At 40.7% G+C, this 14,055-nt stretch overlaps 1 protein-coding gene across 2 annotated transcripts in view; it reads right to left on the minus strand.

Moving 5' to 3' along the window:
- Positions 1-392: 392 nt before the first annotated feature.
- The window catches only part of PCTP (phosphatidylcholine transfer protein), a 47,852-nt gene continuing 34,189 nt past the window's right edge, over positions 393-14,055 (minus strand). Inside the window, exons 3-6 of one of the 2 annotated variants that reach the window (XM_004457631.5) lie at positions 13,760-13,839; positions 3,841-3,943; positions 2,856-2,923; positions 393-1,635 (exon numbers count right to left, since the gene is read on the minus strand). In XM_004457631.5, the coding sequence (XP_004457688.1) occupies positions 1,570-1,635; positions 2,856-2,923; positions 3,841-3,943; positions 13,760-13,839 (317 nt within the window). In that variant the 3' untranslated portion in view covers positions 393-1,569. Of the gene's footprint in view, positions 1,636-2,855; positions 2,924-3,771; positions 3,944-13,759; positions 13,840-14,055 lie in introns of both variants that reach the window. The other variant, XM_004457630.5, reaches the window with a different exon arrangement.

Here is a 14,055-nt window from a genome sequence, read left to right on the forward strand (position 1 = left end):
CATATGACCACAATCACTGGGCAAGGAACAGGCACATGGCTTAAAAGGAATCATGGGATGGTACAAGACCTACTGCAAAGAAATACTAGCTCTTTTTTGCTTGGCACAAGCCTGGAAAGATGCAGGCCTATCACTGCTTGAATCTTTGATGTAGATCAAAATCAAAGATAACTTGAAGAAGAACAGAGTCGAATTTGAATGTCATTGTTTGAGCACCTGTCTCAAGCCCTACTTGAGGCCACTCTACCTGGCCACCCATGTAAGTGAGACCAAAATTCCCTACTATGCTCATGCCTTCTTGAGTTGGGTTGGATGTCACTCGCAAACAAGAGACCTGATTCATTCTCACAAAAGGAATAAGGTAGGTAAAGAAGCTGCACACAGGACAAATATGAATTTCTCTGTAATTTATTCTGTATGTAATACACTTTCCTTCCCATAGAGAAAACAGAGTCTGAGGTATACCGGTATAATAAATCCCTGACATTACATCCTGAATTTCTATGCCCATTAATTAAGGTCTACACAATAGTTATAATTTGTCCCTGAGATCATCAGGCTGTGCCTTGGCCACAGAATATCCTGTCTTTCTAAAATTCAGGAGAAAACATATGAAACTAAAAATCCTTCTGGTGATAGAGAGGCACACAATTTAGGTAGGTTTCCTGAGAAAAAGGTGTAGAGACAACCAAGCCACTAACTGAATTTTCCCTGGCTGTGAACTGTTACCCTTCAATATCTCCGGAACAATCCAAAAAGGGGATCCATCCAATTGTATATAAAGCCATTTTACTGAGGTGCTGAGCACAAAGCATCTTTGCTTTTGTCAGGTGCCAGAGCTATCTTGATGTCTTAGTTTCCAGTAAAGTACATAGCTAGAGACGTATGGGCAGCCTTTACCCAATGACATGTGGGAAACAGCAAAACCCAGACATGGGTGATGAGGAAAAATGGTATCACATTATGGCTCAGGCAGGCCTACAATGGATCAATATCATAGCCTCTACTGATCCTCCATAAGTAGGAATGAGGAGAGAGTTACTGGATTATCACCTCAAATCCCAGCCTAATCATGTCAACAAAGCATAAGGCAAGTGGATATCAGCACGTGTATGCCAGCCCCAGAGCACCGAAAGTCAGCCCTAAGTGGAAAGCAACTTCCAGCAGCCCCTCCTGAGTTGCAAGAAATCACGCTGCGGGAAGGAGCCTGCTTGCCAGGCAGTCATTCTTGTGTTATGTTGTCCTTCCTCCACCTCCCCTACGGTGGTACAATGGTACAACGGAATGACTGTGTGCCCTATGGAGGACTTCCCCTTTTAAAAATAAACAAACAAAGGTTTCCCTAATCTGACACATAGCCAACAGCGGAAGAAGGCACCTCGTCCTGGGGTGGGGAGAGGGGGACGGAAGCAGGTAGGTGAGCCGGGCAGCAGGCAAACAATTGGTAATGACGTGCTGAGGAAGGTGCAGGCCTGTGAGGACGGAAAGCGGAGCGAAGCCTGAGCATCAGCAGGCTGTGGCACACCCAGAGACGTCATTCCATGGATACAAGGTTCCCAGGTCCCTTTCTTAGGTTTTCCTCCTGTATCTCTGACAGGCTTTTACCAGGTTCTTCAAGAAGTTAGGAACTCCATTCTGCAAAGGAAAAGAGACTTTCATTTGTATGTCCTCATGGTTGATCACACATGATTCCTCTGCCTGTGGCAAAAGGGAAACAGAGATGGTCCTGGGAATAAGAAAAGACAAAAGGGCACCTGTCTGGATTTCCGTGGAAGGTGGCATGAGTAACGACGAAAGGTAAGACCCAGGGCTTAGGGGAGACTAGATGGCAAGAGCAGCTGTTGCAAGGCACTGCCTTATATTTTGGCTTTTGCTGGTAAAAAGCTAAGAAATTTCTGAAATACTGTGTCTTGAAAAGAAAAAGGAAACATAGGAAATAGGATAGACTGGAGTTGTTGGATTCTTCCAAGGAAATGAGAGAAGAAACTTGCTTTATAGACATTAGAAAATGGTAAAGATTTGGGAGGAAGGGGTTAGGATATATTATTATTTAGTGCTGGGCATCATGCAAAACTTTTTCCAAACACTGCCATATTTACTCCTTCTCTTAGGGGAGGCAATATCCACACCCATTTTTTTAAAAGGAGGAAACTAAACTAAATAGCTTCTCTAAATCACACAGAGACTCAGTAGCAAGACAGAATTCCAAATCACCTCAGAATGATTCTAAAGCCTATGCACTTTTCACTCCCCCAGGGACCCCGTGGCGCCCTCCAGCCCTTAAGTAGAACTGAGAGAATGGAGGCTAAACGGTTTTTATGATGCCAGGGCTCTAGGCAGTCTCTAGTGATCAAGGTTACCACTGCAGTTCTACCTCCTTAATGGAAAAAAAAACAAAAAAACAGAGGCCTGACTGCAATTCTGCCTCCTTACTGGAACAAAAACAAAACAAAAAAAACTGGAGGCCTTGCCCAGGCTTGGAGCTATGCCTGGTTGTCTCCCACGTGAGGTTAGTCCTGAATATTCCTCCCTCTGCGATGAAGGGTCCCAAGGCACTACCGTCCCTTCACAGAGCAGGTGTATTGCCCAGAGATTCTGGAGAGAGATCATGGAGGGGTCTTGGGGCATGAGCGGGGAAGGGATGGCACCCCAAGCTAATGAGGCTTTGTTCTTTATCCCAGCCTCAGCCCTGGGTGTTGGCAACCCCAGCTACATCCATAGTCACTCAGCCAAGCTGCTTCATAAAAAAGCCTCCTGACGCCTGACCCAATGCGTCTCTCTGGCCTGTCAGCTCCGTGGGCTAAGTCAACATTTGTCACACACACTTCTCCCCCTCCGGCCTCCTGGGATCTCACCTTGGCAGCCCAGTTAATGAGCCAGGACGGAATTTGGCCACCCGGGTTATCGAAGTAGTACATGAAAACTAGAGGGGGAAAGAAAGGACAATTCAGAAGGAGGGAAAATGCTTGGAAAATGCAGCAACAAACCCTTGCAAACTTCCTAACTTCATATTAAGTCTTATAAAGTACGGAGGGAGGTAGCACAGATGGACTTCTCTCTTTCTGACTCTCTATTGGCATATCAATATATAAATAATTTTGAAAACGAAGCCACAGGCGTGTTTTTTTTTTTTTTTTTTTTGCTATTTATTGAACACCTGGCAAGTACTAGACACTTGGATACAGTTCTCATCTAATTTTCCTAACAACCCTAAGGAGTTTGTAAAATTAACCCCATGGTATAGATGTTGAAACTGAGACTCAGAAAAGTTAAGTGATGTCCCAGGTGCCAGACCTAAGAAGCATCAGAGCGGAGTTCAGATTTTGCTTAAGACCATTGGAGCAGGTCGCAGCAGGCCCCGCGCCCTGCATACAGCTCTTCTTGGGGGCTGGACCTCAGGGCAGCCAGGCTGAGCCTCTCGGCTGTGCTGAGTGGGAGTGTGTTCTCTGAGACAGGCTCCCCCAGTCCTCTCTCCCCAGGCCCAGCCTATCTACCAGATGAGCCTGAAGTGAACTCCCAAACCCTCTGGTTTACTTTTGAAGTTCTGATTTCTTCTGGACGATGCTAAAGACGGTAATGAATGGACTGAGTCAGATTTAAAAGCTACCCTGTGCTCTAGCCAAGTTCCAGGGAAGGACTCAAGTCTCTCCCAGCTGTTGGCCCCTTGTCTGTTTTGTACCCATGGCCATTCTCTATCAGGGGTGTCCCATGAACTCAGCTTTCAGGTGGGTGGCCCCGGCTGGGGGCACCCAGAGGCACCCTGAGCTTTACCTTTGCTCCCCTGCTTGCCATCACTCTCAATCGCCAGGCAAAGCTTGAACTGCTTCACCCGGATCACACCTGGATTCCTGGGAAACTGAGGCACGGAGGTGTTCTGGGCCAGGATCACGTGGATCGTCCGCCCTCCCACGTTCAGCTCTCGCCGCTGCCGGAGGAAGACATACTACAGGACAGTCAAGGCACGGTGCTGAAGGGCAGGAGAGCCCACAAGCCAGAGACAGAGGAGAGTGGTTCCATACCTCCTGCGTGGCATCTGCTCCCTGGACTATTACTTCTCTTTCCTGCCCTGTTTCCCTAGCTGCACTGTAGGATTGGGTCTCAAACTACCCAGCATTCTCATTTGAGGGCATGCATTACCTACCTATCAATCACTCCTTGATCATTTTAATTGTGTGGGGAAACGATATAATTTCCTCAAGGGGATAGTATGAGACAGCAGAGGATGGATCACTATTAGCTGTGTAATCTGTGTGATAATTTGCTCAACCTGTGTGAGGCTCAGTTTCCCTATCAGGAGATATTAGTGGCAATGGCTGATGCAGAATAAGTCCTTGATAAATTGTGGTTTCATTCCTCTTTGTTCTGCTGTCATCCCAAAGCTCTAATTACTGACCTTTATGCATAAGTGATGGTCACTCACTCAGTGTTACCACCGGTGCCACAGGACATATAAATATTTGAGTATTTGGTAGGCAGATGTCCTCTCTGTGCTAACATGATAAATCCATTCCATCTCAATAAACATTCATAGAACAGCCATTATGTCTATGAGGCTAATCTAGGAAAGGTCAATTATTTCTAACTAATAAGACTCACTACCTATTGAGCTGTTCTTATGTAATAATCATGGTGTGTGCTCCATATAGCATTGATTTTGATCCTTGCGAAGACCCTGTGAGTTCAGTATAATTTCTCCATCTCACAGATGACAAAAAAGTTAAGAAACTTGCCCAAGAGGCCATAGCCCAGTTCAAGTAAGGGAGCCTGAATTTGAACCCAGATCTCGCTCAAAAGCCTAGTTAGAATTTCATAACTGCAAGGGGCTCAAGTCTTTAATGAATGAATTAAACTTTCAAATAACAGAATTTTGGGTGGCAATTAAAAGCCTATAATACCCAATAAGTCACTCTAAGAGGACTGTCGGAAGATGGCATCAGACTAACAGGCAGGGCTCAATGCTCTCACAAGAAGAATGGAGAAAGAGCCAAAAGCTGTCCAAGGGACTTGCTTTGGGAGTCAGGAGACCAGAACAATGAGGCACAACTTCCAAGAGAGATGAAGATACCCGAAACAACAAACACGAGCTACCAAGTCCATGGCGGCTAGGAAGGGCTCCCTACTCCAGCCCAAGATATTAATTAGGGGTTAAACCCTGGGCTCACTGCAGCCAACTAAGAGAGGAACAGACAGTATCCTCCCTGCCAGCTGTTTCAAGGGAAAAGGGGGGGGGGCCGGGTTTGGGGGGCTTTTCTTCAGGGAATTCAGTCAGCAGAGCCTGCTATGAATCTCTGCCCTAGAGATTCAACACAGGAACACAGGAAAACCAAGACTGAAACACCTCCATGGAAAGGTGCACTGATGCGCGCCATCTGCTGGCTGGTCTGGAAAATGCACGGACAAAAATGTCACCCTGTCTGTATCCAACCCCGGGAGAAAATCTGCACCCCACTAGTGAGTCCCTACCCTGATTTTGAAAGCTTAGGCCAGACAATTTTAAAGACTTAGAATAAGTTGAATCAAATATCAAAGAAGAGCTGTGAAAAAAAATAGGCAAGAAAGAAAAATTGGCCATGAGAGTAAATTCACCAATATATTCAGATGCCTAGACATCAGCAAAAAATTATAAACCGTTATTAGGAAACAGAAAGAGATGGTCCAGCAAAATAACAAACCAAATATCATGAAGAGATACAGGATTTAAGGCAATTAATTAGTAATAATCACACAATTCTCCTAAATCACTTCAAAGAATGTAAAGAAAATATGACTAAAGAAATAAAGTATTTTAAGAAGACACTGGGAGAGCATAAAGAAAAATTTGAAAGACTGCAACAAAAAATAACAGACCTTATGGGAATGAAAGACACAATGGTTGAGATTAAAAATACATTATAACAACTCTAAGTCCTGAAAAATGCCCCCATATCACACCTCTTCTTCCCTCTCCCTGCCCTCAGCAACTCCCGTGGCCACTGTCTCCACATCAATGATACAATTTCTTCCATTGCCGGAGTCACAATAGTTCTATAGTAGAATACCAGTAAGTCCACTCTAATCCATATTTTATTTCTCCATCTTGTGGACCCTGGCATGGTGATGAGTGGGGTATATGGGAACCTCTTATATTTTTTAACGTAACATTTTGTGTGATCTATGTAGCTTTAAAAAATAAAATAAAAAATAAATTTAAAAAAATACATTAGAGAAACATCAGAGCAGATTTGAATTGCTTGAAGACAGAATTAGTGATTTCAAAGACAGAACATCTGAACTAGAAAAGAGGAGAGCAGAAAGAGAAGAGAATGGGGAAAAAAGGAACAGAGTCTTCAAGGAATCGAATGACAATGTAAAATGCACAAACATTTGCATTATCGGTGTCCCAGAAGAGGAGGAGAATGGAAAAGGGGCAGAAAGAACATTTGAGAAAATAATGACCCAAAACTTCCCAACCCTTATGAAAGACATAAATATCAATATCCAAGAAGGACAAGGCACCCAAACAGAATAAATCCAAAGACTTACCCTGAGACATATACTATTCGGAATGAAAAATATCAGAGATAAAGAGAGGATTCTGAAAGCAGCAAGAGAAAAGCAAAGCATCACATACAAGGGAAACTCAGTAAGATTAAGTGCCAACCTCTTATCAGAAACCATGGAGGCAAGAAGAAAGTGGTATGATGTAGTTAAGGTACTGAAAGAGAAGAAGTTACAGCCAAGAATTCTGTATCCGGCCAAATTGTCCCTCAGAAACAAGGGTGGTTCAAAGTCTTCACAGACAAACAAAAACTGATAGAATATGTTACTACAGACCAGAATTACAAGATATACTAAAGGGGTATTGTAGCCTGAAAGGAAAAAACAAGGGCAAGAGATTTGGAGAAGAGTGTAGAAATGAAGATTATTAGGAAGGGTAAACTAAAAGGTAAGATGACAGACAACAGAATGATATGATAACAGAGAGCTGAAGGACAAATGGATGAAGTAAATAATGCCTTTATATTAATAACACTGAATGTTAACTCCCCATTCAACTCTCCATTCAAAAGACATAGACTGATAGAATGGATTACAAAAATAAAAGCCATCCACATGCTGTCTACAAGTGGCTCACCTCAGGTGTAAGAACATAACCAGGTTAAAAGTGACAGGCTGGAAAAAGATATTCCATGCAAATTGCAACCAAAATTAGAGCTGGAGTTGTGCTACTAATATCAGACAAAATAGATTTGAAATGCAAAACTTTTATAGGGATGAAGAAGGTCATTAAATAAAAGGGGCAATTCAACAAGAAGAAATAACTATACTAAATATTTATGTACCTAACCTCAGTGCCCCAAGATACATGACACACACGCCGGCAAAATGGAAGGAAGAAATATATGTCTCTTCAATAATAGTTGGAGACTTAAATATACCACTCTCAACATCTGGACAGATGGTCAATAAACAGAAAACTTGAATAATTATGATAAATGAACTAGACCTAACAGAAATCTATAGGGCGTTGCACCCCAAAGCAGCAAGATATACATTTTTTTCATGTGCTCATGGATTGTTCTCCAAGATAGACCACATGACGGGTCAGAAGACAACTCTCAATAAATTTAAAAACACTGAAATTATACAAAACATTGTCTCTGATCATAACAGAATGAAAGTAGGACTCAATAATGGATGGAAAAGGGGAAAATCCAAAAATATAAATATATGGAGATTAAATAACAGACTAGAGTAATCAGTGGGTGAAAGAAGAAATTGTAAGAGAATTCAGCAAATATCTTGCAACTAATGAGAATGACAACACAACATATGAAAACACCGCGAAGGCAGTCCTGAGAGGGAAATTTATAGCCCTCAGTGCATACATTAAAAACAGAAGAGCTAAAATCAAAGCTTTAACTGCACACCCGGAGAAACTAGAAACTAGAAACTAGAAAAAGAATAAGCTGAAAGAAAGAAATAGTAAAGATTAGAGCAGAAAGAAATGAAATTGAGAACAAAAATTAAAAAATAGAATTAACAAAACCAAAAGTTGGTTCTTTGAGATTAAAAAAAACTACAAACACTTAGCTAGACTGACTAAATAAAATCAGAAATGAGAGGGGGGATATTACCACCAACCCCACAGAAATAAAAAGATCATAAGAGAATACTATGAACTTTATGCCAAAAATTGAAACAATATAGAAGAGATGGACAAATTCCTAGAAACACACGAACCACCTACACTGACCCTAGAAGAAATGGAAGACCCCAACAAACCAATCACAAGGGAATAGTCATCAAAAACTTCCCAGAGCTGAAAAGCCCAGAACCAGATGGCATAACAGGTGAATTCTACCAGTCATTCAAAGATGATCTAATGCTAACCTTGCTCAAGCTCTTTCAAAAAATTGAACAGGAAAGAATGCTACCAAACTCATTCTTTGAAGCCAACATCACCCTAATACCAAAACAAGATAGATACTACAAAAAAAGAAAATTACAGACCAATATCTCTAATGGATATAGATGCAAAAATCCTAAAAAAATACTTGCAAACAGAATCCAAAAGCACATTAAGGGAAGTGAACTTGGCTCAACAGATAGAGCATCCACTTGCCACATGGGAGGTCCACAGTTCAAACCCAGGGCCTCCTTGATCCATGTGGAGCTGGCCCATGCACAGTGCTGATGCATGCAAGGAGTGCCATGCCATGCGGGGGTGTCCCCCGCGTAGGGGAGCCCCATGTGCACAGAGTGTGCCCCAGAAGGAGAGCTGCCCAGCGCGAAAGAAAGTCCAGCCTGCTCAGGAGTGGCACCACACACATGGAGAGCTGAAGCAGCCAGATGACACAAAAACAACAGAAAGAGAGACACAGATTCCCAGTGCCGCTGACAAGAATACAAGCAGACACACAAGAACACACAGCGAATGAACACAGAGAACAGACAACTGGGGTAGAGGGAGGGGAAGGAAGGAGAGAGAGATAAATTAAAAATAAATAAATCTTTAAAAAAAACAAAAGCACATTAAAAGAATTATATACCACCATCAAGTGGGTTTTATCCCAGGTGTGCACAGGTGGTTTAACACAAGAAAATCAATTAGTGTAATAAACCACACTGATGAAGAAGAGAAATCACATGATCCTCTCTGTTAATGTAGAAAAGGCATTTGACAAAATATAGCACCCTTTCTTAATAAAAACACTCCAAAAGACAGAAATAGAAGGAAGCTTTCTCAATATGGTAAAGTGCAGTATGAAGACCTACAACTAGTATTGTATTCAATGGTGAAAGACTGAAAGCTTTCCTGCTGAGGTCAGGAACAAGACAAGGAATGCCCACTGTCGCCATTGTTATTCAATATTGTGTACAGGTCCTAGCTAGAGCAATTAGGCTAGATAAATAAATAAAAGGCATCCAAATAGGAAAGGAAGAAGTAAAACTTTTATTATTCACTGATGATATGATCTATATCTAGAATCTCCTGAAAAGTCCAAAACAAAGCTAGTAGAACTAATACACGAGTTCAGCAAAGTTGTGAGATACAAGATTAATATGCGAAAATCAATAGTGTTTCTATACACTACTGATGTGCAATGTAAGGAGGAAATCAGAAAAAAATGCCATTTATAATAGCAACTAGAACAACCAAATACTTAAGAATAAACTTAACCAAAGACATAAAGGACCTGTGTTCAGAAAACTACAAAACATTGCTAAAAAAAACTGAAGAAGACTTAAATAAATTGAAGGACATTCCATGTTTATGGGTTGGAAGACTAAATATCATTAAGATGTCAATTCTATCCAAACTGGCTTACAGATTCAATGTGATCACAATAAAAATCCCAACAGCCTCTTTGGTAGAAATGGAAAAACCAATTATCAAATTTATTTGGGAGGGAAAGAGACCCTGAAGAGCCAAAAAGATCTTTAAAAAAAAAAAACAAGAACGAAGTTGGAGGACTCTCACTTCCTGACTTTAAGGCATATTACTTAGCTACAGTGGTAAAAAATAGCATGGTACTACATTAGGATAGACAGATCGACCAATGGAACCAAATCAAGAACTCAGAAATAGACTCTCGCATCTACAGTCTAGTGATTTTTGATAAGGCTGTCAAGCCCTCCCAAATGGGCCAGAACAATCTATTCAACAAATGGTACTGGGAGAACTGGATATCCATATTCAAAAGTGGACCTATATCTCACACCTTATACAAAAATTTACTCAAATTGGATCAAGGACCTAAATATAAAAGTGACAACCATAAAACTCCCGGAAGAAAATGTAGGAAACCATCTTCAAGATCTTGTGGTAGGTGGTAGTCTCTTAAACCTTATACCTAAAGCACAAGCAACAAAAGAAAAAATAGATAAGCAGACCTCCTCAAAATTAAACCTTTAGTGACTCAAAGGACTTTGTCAAAAGGGTGGAAAGGTGGCCGACTCAATGCGAAAAAGTATCTGGCAATCACATATCCAATAAGGGTTTAATATACATGATATACAAAGAGATCATACAACTCAACAATAAGACAAACTACCCAATTTAAAAATGGGCAAAAGATTTGAAAAGACAATTGTCAAAAGAAAAAACACAAATGGCCAAGAAACATATGAAAAAAATGTCCAACATCTCTAGCAATTAGGGAAATACAAATCAAAACTACAATGAAATATCATTTCACACCTATTAAAATGGCCACTATTAAAAAGCTGGAAAACTATAAATGTTGGAGAGGATGTGAGAGACAGGAATGCTTATTCAGTGTTGGTGGGAATGTAGAATGGTACAACTGCTGTGGAAATCTGTTTGGCGGTTCCTAAGAAAGTTAGTGATAGATCTACCATGGGACCCGGCAATACCATTACTAGGTATAAATCCAGAAGAACTGAGAACAAAGACACAAACAGATATCTGCACACTGATGTTCATAATGGCATTATTCACAATTGCCAAAAGTTGGAAACAACCCAGGTGTCCATCAACTGATGAATGGATAAACAAATTATGGTGTATAAATAGGATGGAATATTATGCAGCAATTAGAAGTGATGAAGTTGTGAAGCATATGATGACATGGCTGAATCTGGAGGACATTATGTTGAGTAAAGCAAGCCAAACACAAAGGACAAATACGTATGACTGCACTACTATGAATTAAATATATTGCATAAATTCATAGTGTTAATGATTAGAATATAAGTCACCAGGAAATAATAAAGGAGGATAGAGAATGGAAAGTTGAGGGTTAATCTGTGCAGAATTGGTAAAAAGGTTGTTTGTAAATCTTTGGAAATGAACAGAAATGGTAAAAGCGTATCATGGTGTTTGTAACTAGCAGAGCTATTATATGGGTATGACTGGTTGAAGGGGAAAGTTTAAGACAGGGGTTCTTAACCTTTTATGTTCCATGGACCCCTTACTAAGTCTACACTATACTGAGTATTATTTAATAAATATATCACACCTGCACCAACATGTCTCCACAAGAATAAGGTTTTTTTGAATTTCAGTTCAAGCTCATGGACGCCTTATTAAGAATCCCTGGTCTAAGGTCATGTATATTGCCAGAAGAAAAGATAAAAACTGTAACATGGCATTGTATAAGATAATAAAACCTCACATAAAACATGAATGAGTGATATTACATACATAAGACTATTTTTACAAAATATATATATAAATATATTAGAGAGAAGGAAAAAGAATAGCAGCTATGTATGGCAGGGCAAACAGAAATTGAGAGGTGATGAGTTTTGTATTTGTTTTTTGTTTATTATTATTATTGGAATAATAAAAGTTCTTTAAGAATAACTGGAGTGATAAATGCACAAATATTTGATTACACTGAATACCACTGATTGTACACTTTGGATGGATTTATACTTTATTAATATATATCAATAAAATTGATTTGCTAAAAAAAAGTCACTCTAAGTATAAAACAATATATACTTATAATTACAGCTAAAGTCCCAAGCCACCTCAGTGTCTCTACAGCATGCACATATTAAACCACGTGGACTTGGTGAATGTTGGACGGTCTGTTGCCCCCACTTCTTTATGTAGTCATAAGCAAAGTTCTGAAATATTTCAGGGGGAAGAAAACGCTGCTTTGCCTCTGGCTTTCCTCTCTGCCAAAACTCTTCTCCCTCACAGCAATTTTTGTTGACTCTATTCCATAACTTGCTCAGCTCATCTGATAAATATCACCTAAAATTAACTTGATATATTGATCAAAATTTAGCAGAATGCCTTTGAAGGCCTGGAAGTTCCAGGGAACCATATGCTAAATGACTGGTGAAACATTAGTTCACTGAGGCCTAGAAGTAAAGGGCCTTTTCCAAAGTCACACAGCAAATCAGGAAAGTGCCCAAACTTGAACCTGGGATCTTTTGCCTCCAAACTAATGTTCTCATCCACTCTACTATTCTCTGTTCTCAAGAATTTAACAACTCTTATTGGGGAGATACATATACACATATATGACAGCTAAGAAACTTATCATGAGATGGTGTGGCATCGAGAAGCCAATGAACTAGAACTTGAAGGACCCCTGAGGGCCCGCTCCTTCTGAGACTACCTACCTGACAGTGTCACTCTGAGGGAAGAGAGGTGGGATCATGTCCTGCTCAAGGTCATATCTCTGAAGACAGCTGGATCTGGGTCCCAGATCTGCCTCTGCCACCCAACAGTTGAGTGATTCTGAGCAAAGTTCTCCACTTCTCTTTGCCTCAGTTTCATCCACTGTGAACGGGCATTATGACACATACCTTGCACAGTTGTTGGCAGGATTAGAGGGAATTACATGAAATCTAAGGGATGAAGTAATCAGTCATTTGTTGAAACACAAACCATGTGTGTACAAACTATCTGGCAATATTTGGGAATTATGCAAAGGAATGAACTCTTTAAGAGCTTATGGTCTAGTTGGAGGCTAAAGCAGACACACACAGACACAGAAACACACGAACACACACACACATACAAAACACACACTCATACTCTCCCTTTCTCTAGAGAGTCATTATTTAGGAACATCTGTCTAGATGCAGATGTATAGAATGTCAGTTATGAAAGATCCCAAGTGATTGTCTAATTCAGTGGCTTTTAAACTTTTAAAAAATCCACAAGTTCCTTTGTTGACAGGATCTTATATGGAAATTCGATATGTAAAACACTCCGCTGCTTTGACTGAAACAGAGTGAAGGAGTTGAAAGCTCACCCATCAGTCATCCTCCATCTCCACCCTGCTCACCCAGCCAATCTCCAACCCACCCTCCCAGGCTAGTAAAGGGACTTTTAAGAGCCATCTAAGTCCCCATATTTAATTCAACAGCTTCATTTCATACACAAGGAAACTGAAGTAAAGACACAAATGTCTCTGCCATTTACCACCTGTAGGTCTCCATATGTCCCCTCCCTGGCTCCCCACTTCCTCCTTTGCAGATGGCAGGAACTTCACTACACACTCTTTCACCTTCCTTCAAGCATTTTGACCCAGAAAACTTATCAGAAAAGGATGAGCTGCCCTCCAGTGACCACAGTGGCACACACTCCCATAGTGAGGCCCAGGAATCATACTCTGAGGTCTCTGAAAGCCACAATAAGCAGCGGTTTTAGCAGATGCTTCTGCAAGAACCAAAGACATTATTGGTTCCTTCTAAAAACCTTACTCTACCATTCTGCATCTGGTGGTGGCTGAGATGCACAAAAATCACGCAGAAGGCTGAGGAATGGTGTGCCTTGTTGAAAGGATACATCTCTGTCGGAAAAAGGAAAAGGGTACTTCACTTTCCAGTAGACTACAGTCTCTCCATTGCATTCTTTTTCACGGAGTTCTAAAGGAGAACAAAAGAAGTTAATGCATTCAGAAAACTCTTTGGCTTCAAATAATAAGCAGCTTACGTATGATGACTGCACATGGTATTACAAGCCACTAACTCCTAAGACAGAGAATTCTAGAAAGTGTTGGGTCAATTCATTACCACCAAATCTTGCTACCCAGGAGTCAAGCGGATATGAAGCCTGAGAAAAACTGAAAGAGGCCAAGAAAA

The sequence above is a fragment of the Dasypus novemcinctus genome, chromosome 21 (assembly GCF_030445035.2).
Source record: "Dasypus novemcinctus isolate mDasNov1 chromosome 21, mDasNov1.1.hap2, whole genome shotgun sequence".
NCBI classification, from domain to species: domain Eukaryota; kingdom Metazoa; phylum Chordata; class Mammalia; order Cingulata; family Dasypodidae; genus Dasypus; species Dasypus novemcinctus.